We start from the raw sequence: 15,438 nt of genomic DNA, 5'->3' as shown, positions 1-15,438 counted from the left end.
GCCCTTGACGTTCCTTCTTATGAAAGTGACAAACTGCACTTGTGGAGTCTGGCAATGGACAAGCATGAAAGATCGGACACAGCATGCCCACTACTTTCTGCTTGGGAATTGATACACTGGGCCTACGTGACCCACCCCCAAACACTGCGACCACAATAGGCAGGTTGTGATGATGAGAGAGAAGTAGTTGGATTTCCGTCAATTTCCGATCAAATGCAGGTTCGAAACAGATTTACCAAAACCTAGTAAAAGTGATAAATTACGCTCCGACGATTAGCCATTGAATGGGAAGACCCCAAGGTGTCAGCAGTTCCGGGAAGGGGGAAATAAGCCCGCCTTTCCTGAAATTTTCTAATCCGAGCTTCAATTTGTAAACTGAGCCTCATTAGTTCAGACACGTTTCTGATAGGCGCTGAGCTAAGCAGAGCTATGTAAGTACGTCATAAGCGCCACGATGGACAGCTGTTGGATGACTAAGGCAAAAGATGACCGGAAATAGAACAAAAAACCACCATAGCTCCAGGAACAAGAGATCGAATTCGTCCCTGAACAGCGTCATTCGTCAGCAACAACCTAGCTTGGGCATACGAAACCCGCATACACATGAAAACTATGATTATCCCTGAAAATATAAAGCGACAAAAAAGCTCCTTCGGTTTCCAGTTTGCGTCACCATAGACTTTTTGTAACCTGTGAGGAGTTGCAAAATGCCCGCAATTGTGTGGATACAAAAGGGACATGCGGCAGGTCATCATCGATACAGTAATCCATCTTCTGCTCCCTATTACTTTCCACGGAATCGCAACCTACATTTACATCAGAAAATGCCCATTAAAGCTGATAGATGTGATTCAAACCCGTCTGCTCTACGAGGTGAGCTTAATTCGGTTCTAGAGGAGGAATTTTGCACAGCATTTTGAGCTAGCAGAAAACCCCTTTTAAAATGATTTCAAATAATTCAATGCTGAAAGTGGAACCACCTAAATATAAATGCGACAGTTTGAGGAAGGCCCCTGCTGGGATGACGTTAGGAATTAGGTGACAACATTGACACTTCACCTCACAATCAAGAGCAACCTTTAATAATGCTTGACTTAAGAGATGAAACAATCGAGTTAAGCTCACACTAGCTGGAAAGGTAGATGCGGAAGCTGGACGAACCACTTACGCTTCATGCCTCGGATTGACAATGATAGGCGGTGGATTCCAGGTTATCGATTTTTTCTTCTCTCCTTAGCCTCAAGGTACAGAAAATGGGGTTTAGAGAAAGGATCATTTCCTGGCTCATTGACGCATAGCAGAAGTGGGCCTTGCATTCCATCATTAAGAGGCCGTGTGCCCAATCCACATGTTTCAGGTACCCACCATTTCATTGCCAGAAAGCTAGGTTTCCTTTGTGATGCACTATAGAAATCAGGAGATCCAACCAGCCTTGGACCACACTGAGCGTGAAAGGAATTACAAAGCTACATAAAAGCATTGAGGATGAAAGGAAAGCTATTTCCTACATTCTCTGATCAACTTTCAATCACCAATATTACTTTCTACATAAAAGGGTCGGTGGATTAAGAGGAACCACACAAACGAGCAGCTGAACTCACGACAAAGAGCCTCGATAATAATCTGCCCAAAGCAAAGAGTGTCGACTCGCAGTGAAGACTAGTAGAAGCCAGAGCTTGGAATAGATGCAACCAGACAGACGGACCGATGAAGCAGACAAGTGCACGCAGTCGCATGAGGGCGCGCAACTGAGGCTTTGATACTATCAGACAAGCTCAGACAAAGGCCCGCCCTTTCCCCAGGGCATTTCTGGCGGAGTGCAGCGCGGTTGTGAAGACTGCAGACCGTGGGGATTGAAAAAATCCTGTCACTTTCTTATTTAAGCCATGTTGGGTGGACTTCACTCACGATGTGGAGGCAGCGCAGGTTAAGTGGCTTTAAAAATAACCGCGACTTCACGTAGCATTGGCTGACTGATGGACTGGCCAGAACTGTTAAAAGCCAATGGCGAGGTACCTAAACTCAAAACACTTCCACAGAAAGTGAAAGGCTAAAATGTCCCCGAATAAACTTGAAGGGGGGAGAATTTTCTTGGCAAAAAGAGTACTTTAAGTGCAGCCGTAGTTTACAAATTTTTCAGAAAACTAGATCAAGATAGGAGCTTTGACAGCCACTGTGGAGATTTGCCACTTTGTTTAACAACATGGCTGATCACATGGACTCTAACCTACACAAGTTATGCTTCCTTCGGGGAGGGGGGGGAAGAGGCACTGGCCATGTCTTCTATTCTCCTTCATACCTTTCCATACCAGTGTAGCCTGCTACTTCCGGATGGACTCGGGGCGTCATACTACCATTATTGTGCGCTGACAAGAAAGAATTCCTGAACGCTCCGGAACTCAAAAACGCAAAATACCTTGTTGCAGAGGGGTTTCCAGAGCAAAAAACTGGACAATCTGAAGTTACACATCGGGAAGTGACCGACCGTCCCAATTATATTGTCCAAAATGAAAATCACGACTTATGTGCTCCCGTCTCGAGCAAACTGACCTTAGATGTGCACCCTAAACTTAACTTTCCTTGCAAATGATTTAATTAGCTTTGTATTCAACAGGCCGTATTCTTCAGTCTCCGTAGTTTGCATGCCTATAGCCTCTCAGTCGCCGTGATGCGTACTTCCGCCCCGATAGCGTGGCCTTGGCCAACCTTAGTACGCTATTATTAATCGCCTCGGGACATCAGAGACTCAGAACGCTGCAACTACAGTGTCCAGTGTGACCCATTAAACAAGCTACTTTTCAGTTCTTCTTGTATGAAAAAGGCTGTTCTCTTCTGCAAAAGGTCCCAGAGTTCACATGTCAGAAATTAGCTGTCACCTGCGTCATGAAATAGTGTGATAGGGCATCCGCACCAGAATGATCAAAAGCCGCGTTATGCCATACTATTAAGTGGCGCAACACTTCCAGTGTCGGTAGTCGAAAAATCTACACGCTTGCGCCGAGCGATTACTGCTAGGCACATTAAAATATGTCTAGTTACAACCTCAAAGTGTAAAATAGGCTTATATCGAGAGAACCAATGTCTGCTTCCATTCTCAGATATCAAGACCATCTCATCACTAGTTTTAAGTAGCTTCAAAAGTTATACTTCAGACTTTAGTTGGTCTTTCTGCAAAAAAAAGTAGAAACAGTCTACGTAATTACATCAATTGAAATCCACCCCACAGTCACCAAAACAAAGAAGAAACAAAGAGCTCAGATACTCCCTTGGATTGCTTCTTTACAAAAAACGGGTGCAATGAGATCTGCCACACATTTTCTTCAATCTTTCTCTCAAAAAAGGAAAAATTGGCAGAATTCAAACCAAATAAACTAAGTATTAGAGCGTAATGAGGTTATAACATCTTCAGTGCCAATGACACGACAACTTCCACTCTTTCGATGGGTAATCACATCGAAAATGACTTACTCATTGAAGTGGTTTTAAATTAAGTAGCCAGAATAGATAAGACTAGGATCTTAAATAGGAAGTCTTCAACATCACAAGGCATATTTGCTCCCAACAGTGCTGCACTCATTAAAGGTGGCCTTCGCATATGCATCCTGGAGAAAACCAGAACTTGCGGCTATCACAACCTAGCAGTCAAATTGGTAAAAAAGAACGCACCCATAGTATCAGACAACCAAAAAATTCCGTGGTGTCATCAATTCAACTTGCTCGAATGATCCGTTCTAACTTGTAGGGAGCCGTCAAATGCACACAATTGGTTACAGCCGTTGCGCATGAATTACAAAACAGAAATATGCCTAAGCGCAGCACCGCTACAACCTAGCTGCACCTTAACCTTACAGCCCCCTCTACCAAACCCCTCTGCTTTCCAGCTCTACCTCATCATATTAAATGCTATTCATATGCAATAGATGTGATTCCAGCCCACCTGCTTTACAGCACGAGTCCAAAATCCATCTCCATACCATTTGGAGAGGGTGCGGCACGTGGTAGCAAGATCTACCGCTCCAAAATAGTTTAAGCAGTCTAATCCTAGGTGGTAATGAAGAATTGCGTGTAGCTATCGATAAGTCGAGGTGATTCGAGACTGCCCTATCAAGGACGGCTTCCAGTCATGTGCAACGCTGGTGACAGTAATTCCACATCTACAGCATCTGGAAAGAGAAAGCAGTGAAACCCAGGCAAACCAGCTCCATCCACACGCCATAAATCAACAGATGACAGCTTATTAATCTATTCTTCTTTCCTCCATTTCAAGTTACAAGAACGAGCTGTCGGGAGGGGATTACAACCTAACTGACGGAATTGTAATGAGAAAAAGCCCTTAAATTCCAACGTTAAGAAAACAAGCATGTTACCAGTTATCCCGAAACGACTGACCCGCTACTCATCCCATACTTCTAAAGCATCCACCACTTTACGCCGGGAAGACTGTGCCAGCAGACCGCAGATGCAATCGATCGCTCGTAATTTCTGGAAGAGATCCACCTACTCGGTAGAGCTCTAACATGGGTAAGACTAGTCAAACATTCAAAGAAAAGCCTGTTTATTCTAGAAGACAATCTAAAACTCCCTATTTCACAGCTTATCCAAGAGAAGATTAGTAACCTAGTTGAGATAGGAATGAGATACTGCCTCACTTTCGTCCTTCGGTATTGCCCTAGAGATGTTTCTTCAAGTGATGTTTAACTTATTTTTCTTGGAACTACACTATCACACGGGAGATAGAATGGATATTTGGCAATTACGGCTTGGATAGAAGCGAGGTTGGGTAGAGTTAGGCTTTGTGTCTCAGGAGATAACGCCATATAGAAATGCAGTTCGTAGCAGGCTCCTATCTTGTTGGGAAATAATTTTGAATTGGAATGTTGGGTATTTAAACGAATAAAATGTTTTAAGAAGCTTTGTGAAGTTGTGGCATTAACAACAGACCGTGCCAACTTGTATGGTTACCCTATAATTACAAAACTTGGCATTTATCACTCATTAGGACGGGCAATTCTTCGCCATAAATGCAAGCACCTTTTTTTCCAGTTTCGATCCAATAAAGCACAAAAAGTAACTGAAGGTGACAAAAATCGTAAGAGTTTTATAAGTTCACACAAATTTGGACAAAAAAGTCCGCAAAGTAGACAATTCTCGACATGTAGATAGTTCCAATCGAAATGATTACAGGAAAACTAAACCAACATTATAAAAAATGACTCGACCAAAAAAACGGGATTATCCAAACAAGCCGTTGAGAAGGCTGGAATAAGAATAACGAAAAACCGCCCATCAGAACAAAAAAAGCGGCCCAGAGAAGCATCAAAACCGGGATAATCTGCGCCTACGGAGAATGTGAAGAAAATTCAAGGCAGTAAATTAACGCTGTCGGCAAGAACAGCAAAACTGACACAGAGGGGAAGCCTGTCGTAAAAAATGAGGATTTTCGGTCAGAACAAAGGGCAACTCGCACAAATGACAGAGGATTGACAATAAGTTTTATTAAAACAGCTCGACAGTCAGACGTATTTCAAAGAAAAGCCTATCGCGAGTGCAAAACCTGCTGAATTATCTAGAGCTGCCTCTGACACAAGACCAGAATATCACTGAGGTCCCAAGATAGGAAAGTAGTGAACTAGACAAAATCAAAACGACCAATTTAGAAGAACGAAATTAAATAGAGACATAGGTGGAGTTAGCAGCAAAACCTGGTTACCTATACGGTAAAAGCCAACTGACAAGATGGCCTGTTTTGAAAGAACGAAAGTAACAATTCCGATCTTAATGGGATCACGGCTATTTACCCAAAAAACCATCAAACCTAGAACAAAAACTTAGCCCCATAGAAGCAATTCACTGGCTCAAATTCACTCCAAGTTAGAGCCCAAATTCGATCCAACCAACAAAAACAAAACCGCACTTTGACGAATCACAAAGACCCACCTAGTCAATAACTAACTAGATCTGGTGGAATATGAAAAAGGGTAGAGGGCTATAAGCAAAACCTACCAATTGACATCCATACCCTTGGCAAGGAGGTAGAGGACAATAGCAGTAGCGCCTTCCTGCGCTGCCACATGAAGACACGTCATGCCCTGAATATCCCGAGCCATCGGATCCGCCCCAAAATGCATCAACAAGCCGACCATTTCGAGAAGGTGTTTTCGAATGGCCCAATGGAGAGCTGTGGCTTGCTGATTGCCACCAACTCGGTCTACGATGGCGCCTTTGGAAATGAGATACTTGATAATGGTGAAGTTATTGTTGATAGCTGCCCAGTGCAAGAGAGAGACGCCCTCGTGATCTAACTGGTTCACGTCGAATGGTGGGGTGGCGGAACCCGGTGGCGGTTCGACTAATTCAAGGACACGAGGGAAGATGCCATATTGAGTAGCCTTAACTATATCCCAAGTGGAATAGTCCTCCGCAGACGGTGCTGGTGGAATCGAGGTCTAAATGCAGGAATCACAGAAATCAGAGATGACAACTGATATCAGCCAGATAAGAGGTAGGAGAGGTAAAAGTGTGGCAAAAAAGATGGCCAACACTCTATTTAGACGCGTAAGTACAGTAAATCAAAGAAGACACCGGGTCATGTCTCACCATGTTTTTGGCAGCATATGGTATGAGGGGGTGGAACAGGGGTCGTATTGAGCGGGCCAGAAGGAAAGTAGTATAACAAAATTAAAATCATTCTTTTAGGTGACTTACCAGATGACTTATGGCACAAGCAAAATGCTGGCACATTTTTGAGCGCGTAATATATATTGACTTTAATAAACGTGATGGTTAAATGTTTTCAAATGCTGCTGATGAGTTAGTAAACGTATCTTATAGATATCATAAACATAAAAAATCCTACGATTGCAATTTTTAAACTACTGCAAAGCCGTTTTGAATTACCATACGCCAGCGCAGATTTTACCTTAGATGTAGTGAATTGATTTTAACAAAAAAACCAGTCCAAACAGTTAAAATAAACTGTCTTGGTTTTAAAGAGTATGAAAGCAAATATTTTCACTTTTTAAACAACATTTACAAACCTGGTATTAATTCACCTTAATAGTGCTTACGAGGCTTTTTACGAGCGTATTTAAGCACTACAGCCTCTGATTAGCAAATTGCCCTCTTTTTATTTTTTAAATGTCATTCTAATTTATTCTGACAATGCTTTTAACTGCATTGACACTTCCCTAGTCTCTGATTGGTTTTAGGACTCAGTAGGTGGTGTGGTCTAGGTTTACTGTGCCTTTCCCAAACTAGCACTCTGTTCTTTCGTATGTGGGCTGTGCTGTCTAGGGATTTTCGATTCAACAATGGAGGAGGAAGAAATAGAATACGATAGTGATCATATAGATGAGGAGACGGAGGCCAGACTTTATGCTTCCGTCTTTTATGACAATGATACCGGCGAAGTTACAAGGTGCCAGTCAGCGACTTTGCCTACGAAATTCGATAGGCCGTCTGTTTCTACCAATTCCATGTCGGATAATACTTCAGAGGCATTACCATCATCTCCTGTGAATAAATTGAGAAGCGATTCGTTTGCTTTAGTGCTACAAGAATCCTCTTTCAAAGACCCATCCATCGATTCTACTCTTATGAAAGCTCTGTATTTAACCATCACCGGTAATACACCACATAGTGTCATTAAAAAGGCTGACGAACGGATGGATCGTTATGTGGAACAGAATGGTGGCGATGAGCATCCTGTTTATACCTATGCCACGGATACCTCTTCTGATTCCTCCTTCAGTGCCACCATATCTCCGAAAAGGCCGAAATTCGATCTACTTCTGGGAATCTCAAAACAATCTCTTGAGAGCCTAAAAAAGAACAAAGAACTCCTCCTTGAGGATCTTAAGGATCTTCCCTCCGATGGCAAATACTGGTCATTGGATTCCTCTGACTTGTCTTCATTATCGTGGAGGAAAAGGCGATGTCGGGAATCTGATAAAACCTGTGAAAGATGCTTTAAAAAGGGACATACTTGGATAGGATGCACTCGGGTAGGTGGATTAAATGGGAAATTTTCATACGCCTACGTGATTACTCTATTTGCCAACTCATTTGTTTTTGTTTGCCTAGAGTGGACCACTGTGTTATCTTTGTGCCCAGGAGGGTCATACTGTTCGCAATTGCCCAAACAAATTTTGTTCCATTTGCAATGAATTTGGACACGATTCATCGCGTTGTCGTAATAAAATTCGTCTTTTTAATGCCATTTGCTCCCGTTGTAAGCGGAGGGGTCATGAGAGCAACGTGAGTTTAAATGTTCTGCACTTTTATGTCACTTCAAAGTTATTTTAAATAGCTTAGACTTAGCTTTAGATACGTTTTGGTCAGCTTTCAACGTATCGGCGGATAATGCATGATGGCGATGATTTAGTTTGCGAATTTCCTAACTTTAGAACTAAGGAACTTGGTTAACCCTTTCTCTGAGGCGATGTTGTCTTATTCCTTCATTTCAAATGCCTGGCTTTGAGTGTAAGATATGCCGAGGATTGATGCGAAATCTTTGGCCATTTGCTGCGGGTGAATCAAAATATTATCTCTACAGTCGATGTCCTGCTTGTATGCACCGTTCTCTCAATAATTGTATTATTTTATAGACGGGTAAAATCGATCACTGATGACTCACTTCACAATATTTTTTAAGCATTTTGAACTTTGGGTTTTGTTGTTCCTTACAATTAAGATTTAAAAGTTTTACCTAATGTTACGAATCAGATTCCAGTACAATTTTCTCAATCGTTCATTTTCCATTAACAGAACTCTCCAGCAACGTTCTTACTTTTTTTAGATTTGTCCAGACGTATGGAGGCAATACAAGTACACGGTAGGTTGCTTCAAGATATCTGATCTTCTTGGAGGGCAGAACGTCGCTTTTTTTTTCACAAGTTATTTTATGTTTGCTTCCCCTAGACTCAACCTGGTAAGCCCGTCGTTGTAACTCCTTCCCCCATCCGTCGAGCTAAAAGCTGTTTCAACTGTGGTGGTCGTGGTCACACAGGAGAGGTACGCTTACTTGTTTTGGAAGTCGCTTGAGGGATATTGCTGGACCTGATTTGCGGATTAACAGCGTTTTTGTCGGATTCTGTACTGATTCCTAGATAGGAATTTTTTGTCGATAAGGATTTCAGTTAGGTTAGTTTCATAAAATAACTGCACATTCTCAGTGGTCTTTACTCAAGTCAGTGATAAAAACCCTATTTATGGCAGGCTTCTGAGGAAACCTGCAGGAAGTATGCTTGTTGGTAGATCAAGAGCTTCAGATCTGGAGCATAGGAGTATAGGGGGGGGGGGGTTGAAAAGAAGTCTTAATTGCTGAATTTTTTTGGTCATTGGTGGCTGCATTGAGAAGTACAGTCCTTCTGAAACACTTGAAGCTCCCCCAGTAGCGTAAACAATATTAACAACATTTGATAATATTGTACTTTTTTAACCTGCTTTCTAGCTATGTCGCAAACCAACGGTTGATGGGCGATCCGCGATACCGACGTCGATTTTCAAGTTTGATGATTGCGACGTCTACGCAGAAGCTGCTAAGAACATCCAACGTTCTCCCATCCGTTCATCCTACATCCATCGATCACGGACGTATGGTGAGCGTTGAGCGGATCTATACACCGTCATCTCTTCTTACCTCCAGGCATCATTCCTATTTTCTGTTTTTAGAGGCGGGTTCAACATCAGCAGTCGAGTCTACCCCCAAAATCCGAGTGTTTGATGAACCGCTTTACTGCTCCTTAGAAAATGGGACTTCATCACAATTGCCACAACCATCACCTCTACGGACGTTACCGTTAAAACCCGCTCGATGGAAAAAAGTACAAGGTGAAGACAAATTAGTGACGTAGGTTTTTTGTCATACTTTAATTGAAATGCAAATTCATAAATATCTTGGTAAATCACTCCACTTTTACCTTGCTCTGTCTTCAGAAATAAGTCGCTGCAACCGCGAGATAAGAATAACCATTGGAATAGAAATGCAAAGGCTCCTAGGTAGGGACGTAAGATCCATTATCCGTGGATATTCCATTCATCTGTACTTTTTCGTTTTTTGATATATTGATGCGACTTTGTAGAAGACGGTCTCTCGTCGATACAAACAGTAGACGATATGGAAATCAAAAGGGCGGTCTAACCTTGGGGGCATCAAATGGGCAGACATTGAAGAATTTCCGGTAAGAATTGGCTCCAGATTAGTTGGGCATCTGTAGTCATGGGGCAGTTCTAGTCTGAACTCTTTTTGCTTGTAGAAACCATGGCGCTTTGGCTAAAAGCAGGAAGCGAAAACATCCAGAGTCTTCGACTCTTCGCGAGTCTTCGTAAGGATTAGGTTTATTCATCTACCTTGACTAGTAAGGTGTTGCCAGTTTGAACACTTGTACAAGAAGTATAAGGGCTGGCCTTGTGGTAGTGGTTCAAATCAAATTAATCCTAGAAAATAAACCAATTATAACAGATTATGGATGTGAATTGCGACCGGCTGCATAGATTTTTGCCAGCATTTGTTGTTGATTAAGTAATACCTCAAATCGTCCACTCCACTTTTTTTCTGCTTTCAGAATTCGGGTGGAATTGAGTGGGAGAAATAATCACTTGAGCAGTCCTACTAGATTGAAAGGGTGAGGAAGGGTTATTTATCATCTCATTTAGTTTTTCGGGATTGGTTTTTATCAGTAAACATGATGCATTGGCCTTGTAGAGGCCAACGCCAACAACCTACTGTGCGGCTGCGGCTAGAGAGGGAGGATAAAAGGAGGCGGAAAAATGGAATATGGAGGATTGAAGGTCTGCCAAATATCGCCACTTCCCCCTACTTGAAGGTGATGCGCACGTCTCACATAGACGCGTAAAACTCCGCTTCTCACGCGTCCAATTTCGTCGATTCCAAATCGAAGCTCCGAGCCAAGTTCCGAAATAATACGACAGCTCAACGGAACATCTCAAATGGCGGATGTTTCGTTTACTTTCGTGTATATTTTGTGAATATGTTCTTAAGAAATTAGGTTTTTTTTTTTCAGATTAGTGGATTATTTTAATGATTGTGATTGCGTCCCGCTTTTACTTGGCCCAAATGAGAGGGTGTGCTTCGCTTTAAGCGGTGGGTCCCAGCATTCCCAGAGCACTGGCCTCCTGCGATTTTCGCGCCTGTAGATATCCGTTGGGTTAGATCTTCTCTGCTCTATGTCTACGCCAATTTCCAGACAGACGCCAAATTTAGCCGAGGTTAGGGCATAAAACTTACTGCCGTACGTTGTATCTATTGATACCAAAGTAGAGATTGTCATTTATGTGACCGAAAAAATCTTGGAAGGATTAGGGTCTTTGCAGTGAAACGATTTTCGGGGACTACCATTTAAACCTCAAACATGAACGCAAGCTAAAATATGGAAAGCCATTGGTAACGCTAGTCTTTTAAACAAAAAATCTTGATAAATGGGAGTTGCGTTAGGCCGCACGCTGCTATGTACCTCGCCCTGACATTGTTCTGAGTCCACGGCTAATAAACTGTAGGTCTTATAGCAATTTCCTCTCAGATCTTGAGTCTGAGTAGAAATAAAGTAATAGTCCCTTCCCGTCCACTTTTTAGCTTCTTATACCAAGCGGACCCCACAAGTCAAACTGCTCACTAATGCACACGTTTAGCTAAAGAGCTAAATCCTGTTAGCATTTTAGCAGTCAACCAATGGTGGGTACTTGCAGGAACCTCTGTGCAATTAATTTTCTGACTGATCCCAATCTTCAATACAACATGGGGGCAATTTCAAAGGGTGGTCAAGCGTCAAGCAGCCCTGCATGGTCGTAAAGATGATTTATTTAAACAACACTTCCTAAAACAGTTGACGTTTTTTTAGTACTCAGAGTTATGGTGATCAGCAGAGCTAAAAATTTAGGCAATAAGCATCACAGGTATGACAAATAGTCAGTTAACGAAATTAACTTCACCGACACGGTTATCGAATTTGCTATGGGTACTCTATGAAAAAGTAAATGTAATTAAATTTGTTTGGTTTGATCTATCCCACTTATTAAATTGAGCAAATCTAACCCCTTAGCGCTGGATATTTAGCCACTATGATGCTCTACCTTGCAATTAGTTAGGGTATGGCCAACAATGTGTAAGTTTTTGTTGACTCCATATAGATTTTAAATATTCCTTGTGATTTTAATTTAAACCTTCTAAATGCTTAGACACGCAGCGGAAGGGATGACTAACGTAGCGTCTTCTGATAAAAGGAAGGCATTAGGGATCCTACCTCCAACAGGATTGACTGCGATCACACAAGTAACAGATTATCATGCACCTTCTTTTTGCCTTATAGGATTGTAAATAGGTCAGCGATTAACTGCGGAAGGCAATAAGCGCTTTTTTGTGTAAGCGAACAAGTTCTCAGAACCTGAAGTTTACTACGTCTCACATTTTGGTTCTGTGTTTACGCTGTGCAGACAGGTTTGACGCTGGCACATCTCAGTGTCGCTCTTTTAGGCATAATTACAACACAGGTGCAAGGAATTAATAAAATGTCCGATTACTGCTTTCACTGTCACACCGGAAGATTAAATTGTGAGGGTTACGCTTTACACGTTCTAATTTGACACGTTTCGGTCTGTTGATCACACATTTAGGGAGTGACAAAATCCCGGGTTACGTTCGTGCTCAGTCCACGGGGTTAACCATACATGCGCAGCTACCGTTACCGGCATCCATCAGTTGATCGCAGCATGTTTGTAAAGAGAAAGGCTTGCGTTTTGGCCTGTTTTAGCTGCACATGCGCTACTCGTTCAGCAATGTGTTGTGTGTTTTGGCCCAGGTAAGATGTAATACCTAGTTAGGGCAATGTTTTCATTGTCAAGCGACCCTTGATACGCCTGTATGATTTTGACTGCAATTTTGAGGGAGCAATTCGAAAACGTAATAGGGTGAAATGAGTAAGAATTTAAAACAGAGTTGCACACAGTTCTAGGCTGATGAGAAATGCTGTGAACATGTCGATTGCTCATGACAGCTCATTAGTTAGCCGACAATGCATTTGTCCCATCATAAACCACCATTTAACCAGTTATATCGGCTGCTTATCCACCGCGGTCTATCAAACCGCACTCAGAAATTTATCGTAAGCCCATTTAATTATGTATCCAGATTTCTGGTTAGTCAATTTATTTCACTTCAACTCCCGGTGTCGGAAGGGTAACAACAAACCCTGCTGAATTTCACGGATGATGCTAGGAATTGCCGACATCCTTACTGGGGATTTGTGACATTAAGTTAGAAAAAGGAGACAGTGAATATGTCAACCACAACAGCTTCATACTCTGTAAGAATGTAGGAGCAGAAGAAGCAGGGAATGGGTTGAGGTCACCGTATTTTATATAGGTGTCCTTCACGCACGTGGTACCCTTCTTGGTAGGCCTGTCGTAATGCTTCTTCTGTCTGGCATATAACAGGCATCAGTGTTAACGCGTGAGCTTGAAAATTGGCATCATCTCCCTTAGAGACACGCACGAAGCTCGGTCATCCGTAGGGTCATGGACGGATAAAGTACATCGCTCTAAAATCGGACTGCGCATGGTTTTACCAAGGGAGCCCAGCTGCATGACTGGCATCTATGCCTAGGGCAGTGGGTGGCCCCTTGCGTATGGCGATACATTTCCCACATTTACAGGCATTCCACAGTCAGCAAAAAAAGAGTGCACAAGCTGACGTCCACTTGTTGCATATAGTGTTGGCGTCCTACAGACCTCCATGGTACGTAACATAACTGAAAGACCTTACTGGCTTGGAATGGTTCTCTAAAATTGGACACTCAAAGGTGACACCTTGATTGCCATGCATAACTTCAAGAACACTTTCCATGTAAACTATTCGTAGTTGTTTATGATCTCTCTAAATCCTTTTTAAGACAAAATAATGAACTTTTGTTTACCAACCCCAAAAATGCTCTGTTGTTACATCAACATTGAGCTACTATAAAAGTAGCTTTTCCACAGGTTGTTCTATGGTCTGTTGACAAATAGCTACCTACGGTGATCAATGGTTTTCGAGCTGTTGATGCTGTCCAAGTGTTTCCGATCTGCTGATAATAAAGACATTTTCCCACCGTTCTGTACCAGCTTTGCTCTTCCAAAGTAAGAGAAGATGTATGACTGATCTCAGTAAAGTCTCATCTGGAAGAAATGGTCAACACTCGCCTGTTTTGAAGTGATACAATGAGCTGCTTTCGTGTGGAGGGTCTTGCCAAAGTCCTGCGATTGTTCGTGTTTGGCATAGATACGCGCCAACCGATCGGTAGAACAGGGCCTACTGTCTTCTCTACTTCCTCCTTATATCTTCGACCCTTACATCATGGAATGGTGGCAGAATGGGCTGGCGGTGACGGTTCGAGACTGTCCGCATTGTAGGGACGATCGCACATCTGAGACAGTTGAAGCCACAAGCAAAATCAGTCGGATACGTTTGGTGAAGGTGCGGCAGCGGAATGCACCGCCCCAGAAGTAAATCGTTCACCCTAGGACTAGTAGATGTATCACGTTTACGAAGATCCTCTTTCATTACCAAGAAAGTGGGAGATTTGCACTGCGGAGAATTTCTTGCAATACTGAGCGTGGGTGAGGGGACAGTCCCTTCCCACCTATAACACCGGCCATGCAAGTCCTAGGAGCCAAGCCAATGAATCCCGCCTCCGCTTATTAGCAGACAGCAATAAATTCCAAAGGCTATCTGTTTATCCTTCAATTCATCCACAATACCGAAAGGCGAGGTTTAAACATAAATGTTTGCTGCATAACTTGCGATGAGAAATAACATCCGTGCCTCAAGATTTGGGCAAGGGAAACTTGTCATCGTTTAAAACCAACGATTTGTCCCATTCGACGCACTCTAAAGGCACAATAGTCGTTTCGTTGTTTTTAAATTCTAGGCCAGGTTTTAAAGGCATGGATCGAGAGGAATTATGGAAATGTGATAACCTTTTAAAGGCGGCAATAAAAATTGACGGATGATCTATTTTTATTACAAGGATAGCCCAATCTCGATTTGCATCCGAACGTTTCAGTTAAATGAATGCGAGTTCCGACATCACGGATAAAAGACCATTAAGTTGCTCAAAATGTCAGGCAAATTTGCTCATGTTTTTGGCTCGAATTCCGGTAAATGAAAGGTGTAGAAAGGCCTGCGGAGAGTACCATATCGACAAGGAGACGGAAGTCTATTATGCGCATTACCCGATCAGTGAAATTAGATGAGCACCGAAACAAACGAAAATAACTAGAACTGAAGGACCCCAAGAGGAAATAAAAGGCGCCGGACTAGATGGGGCATAAAAGCAGATCAACTACCCACTAACCAATCAAGTTTAGGATCTGATCAAGAAGCCGCTTTTACGCTTCAGTTCCTTCAATCGGCGTATGGTAATCAAAATTAGGGCATTAGTCGAA

At 42.5% G+C, this 15,438-nt stretch overlaps 2 protein-coding genes across 2 annotated transcripts in view; one reads left to right on the top strand and one right to left on the bottom strand. All coding sequences in view use genetic code 11, as the record gives it.

Annotated features, from left to right (window-relative positions):
* Positions 1-6,741, bottom strand: part of EGR_01263 (Palmitoyltransferase ZDHHC17) — a gene marked incomplete at both ends in the record, with an annotated part of 30,580 nt that extends 23,839 nt beyond the window's left edge. Inside the window, 2 exons of the mRNA XM_024490512.1 lie at positions 6,004-6,446; positions 6,706-6,741. Coding sequence (XP_024355331.1) covers positions 6,004-6,446; positions 6,706-6,741 — 479 coding nt within the window. The remainder of the gene's footprint in view (positions 1-6,003; positions 6,447-6,705) is intronic.
* Positions 6,742-7,310: 569 nt separating this feature from the next.
* EGR_01262 (Zinc finger CCHC domain-containing protein) lies at positions 7,311-10,856 on the top strand (the record flags this gene model as incomplete). Its single annotated transcript, XM_024490511.1, has 11 exons — positions 7,311-8,003; positions 8,083-8,256; positions 8,798-8,833; positions 8,920-9,012; positions 9,452-9,599; positions 9,673-9,850; positions 9,937-9,999; positions 10,083-10,181; positions 10,257-10,325; positions 10,566-10,625; positions 10,706-10,856. The coding sequence occupies 11 exons, from the start codon at positions 7,311-7,313 to the stop codon at positions 10,854-10,856; spliced, it is 1,764 nt and encodes a 587-aa protein (XP_024355330.1).
* Between the last annotated feature and the right edge of the window lie 4,582 nt (positions 10,857-15,438).

The sequence above is a fragment of the Echinococcus granulosus genome (genome assembly GCF_000524195.1).
Source record: "Echinococcus granulosus chromosome Unknown EG_S00004, whole genome shotgun sequence".
Classification (NCBI taxonomy): Eukaryota; Metazoa; Platyhelminthes; class Cestoda; order Cyclophyllidea; family Taeniidae; genus Echinococcus; species Echinococcus granulosus.
The sequence above is the reverse complement of the archived record's forward strand: the minus strand, read 5'-3'. Positions and strand labels throughout refer to the sequence as shown.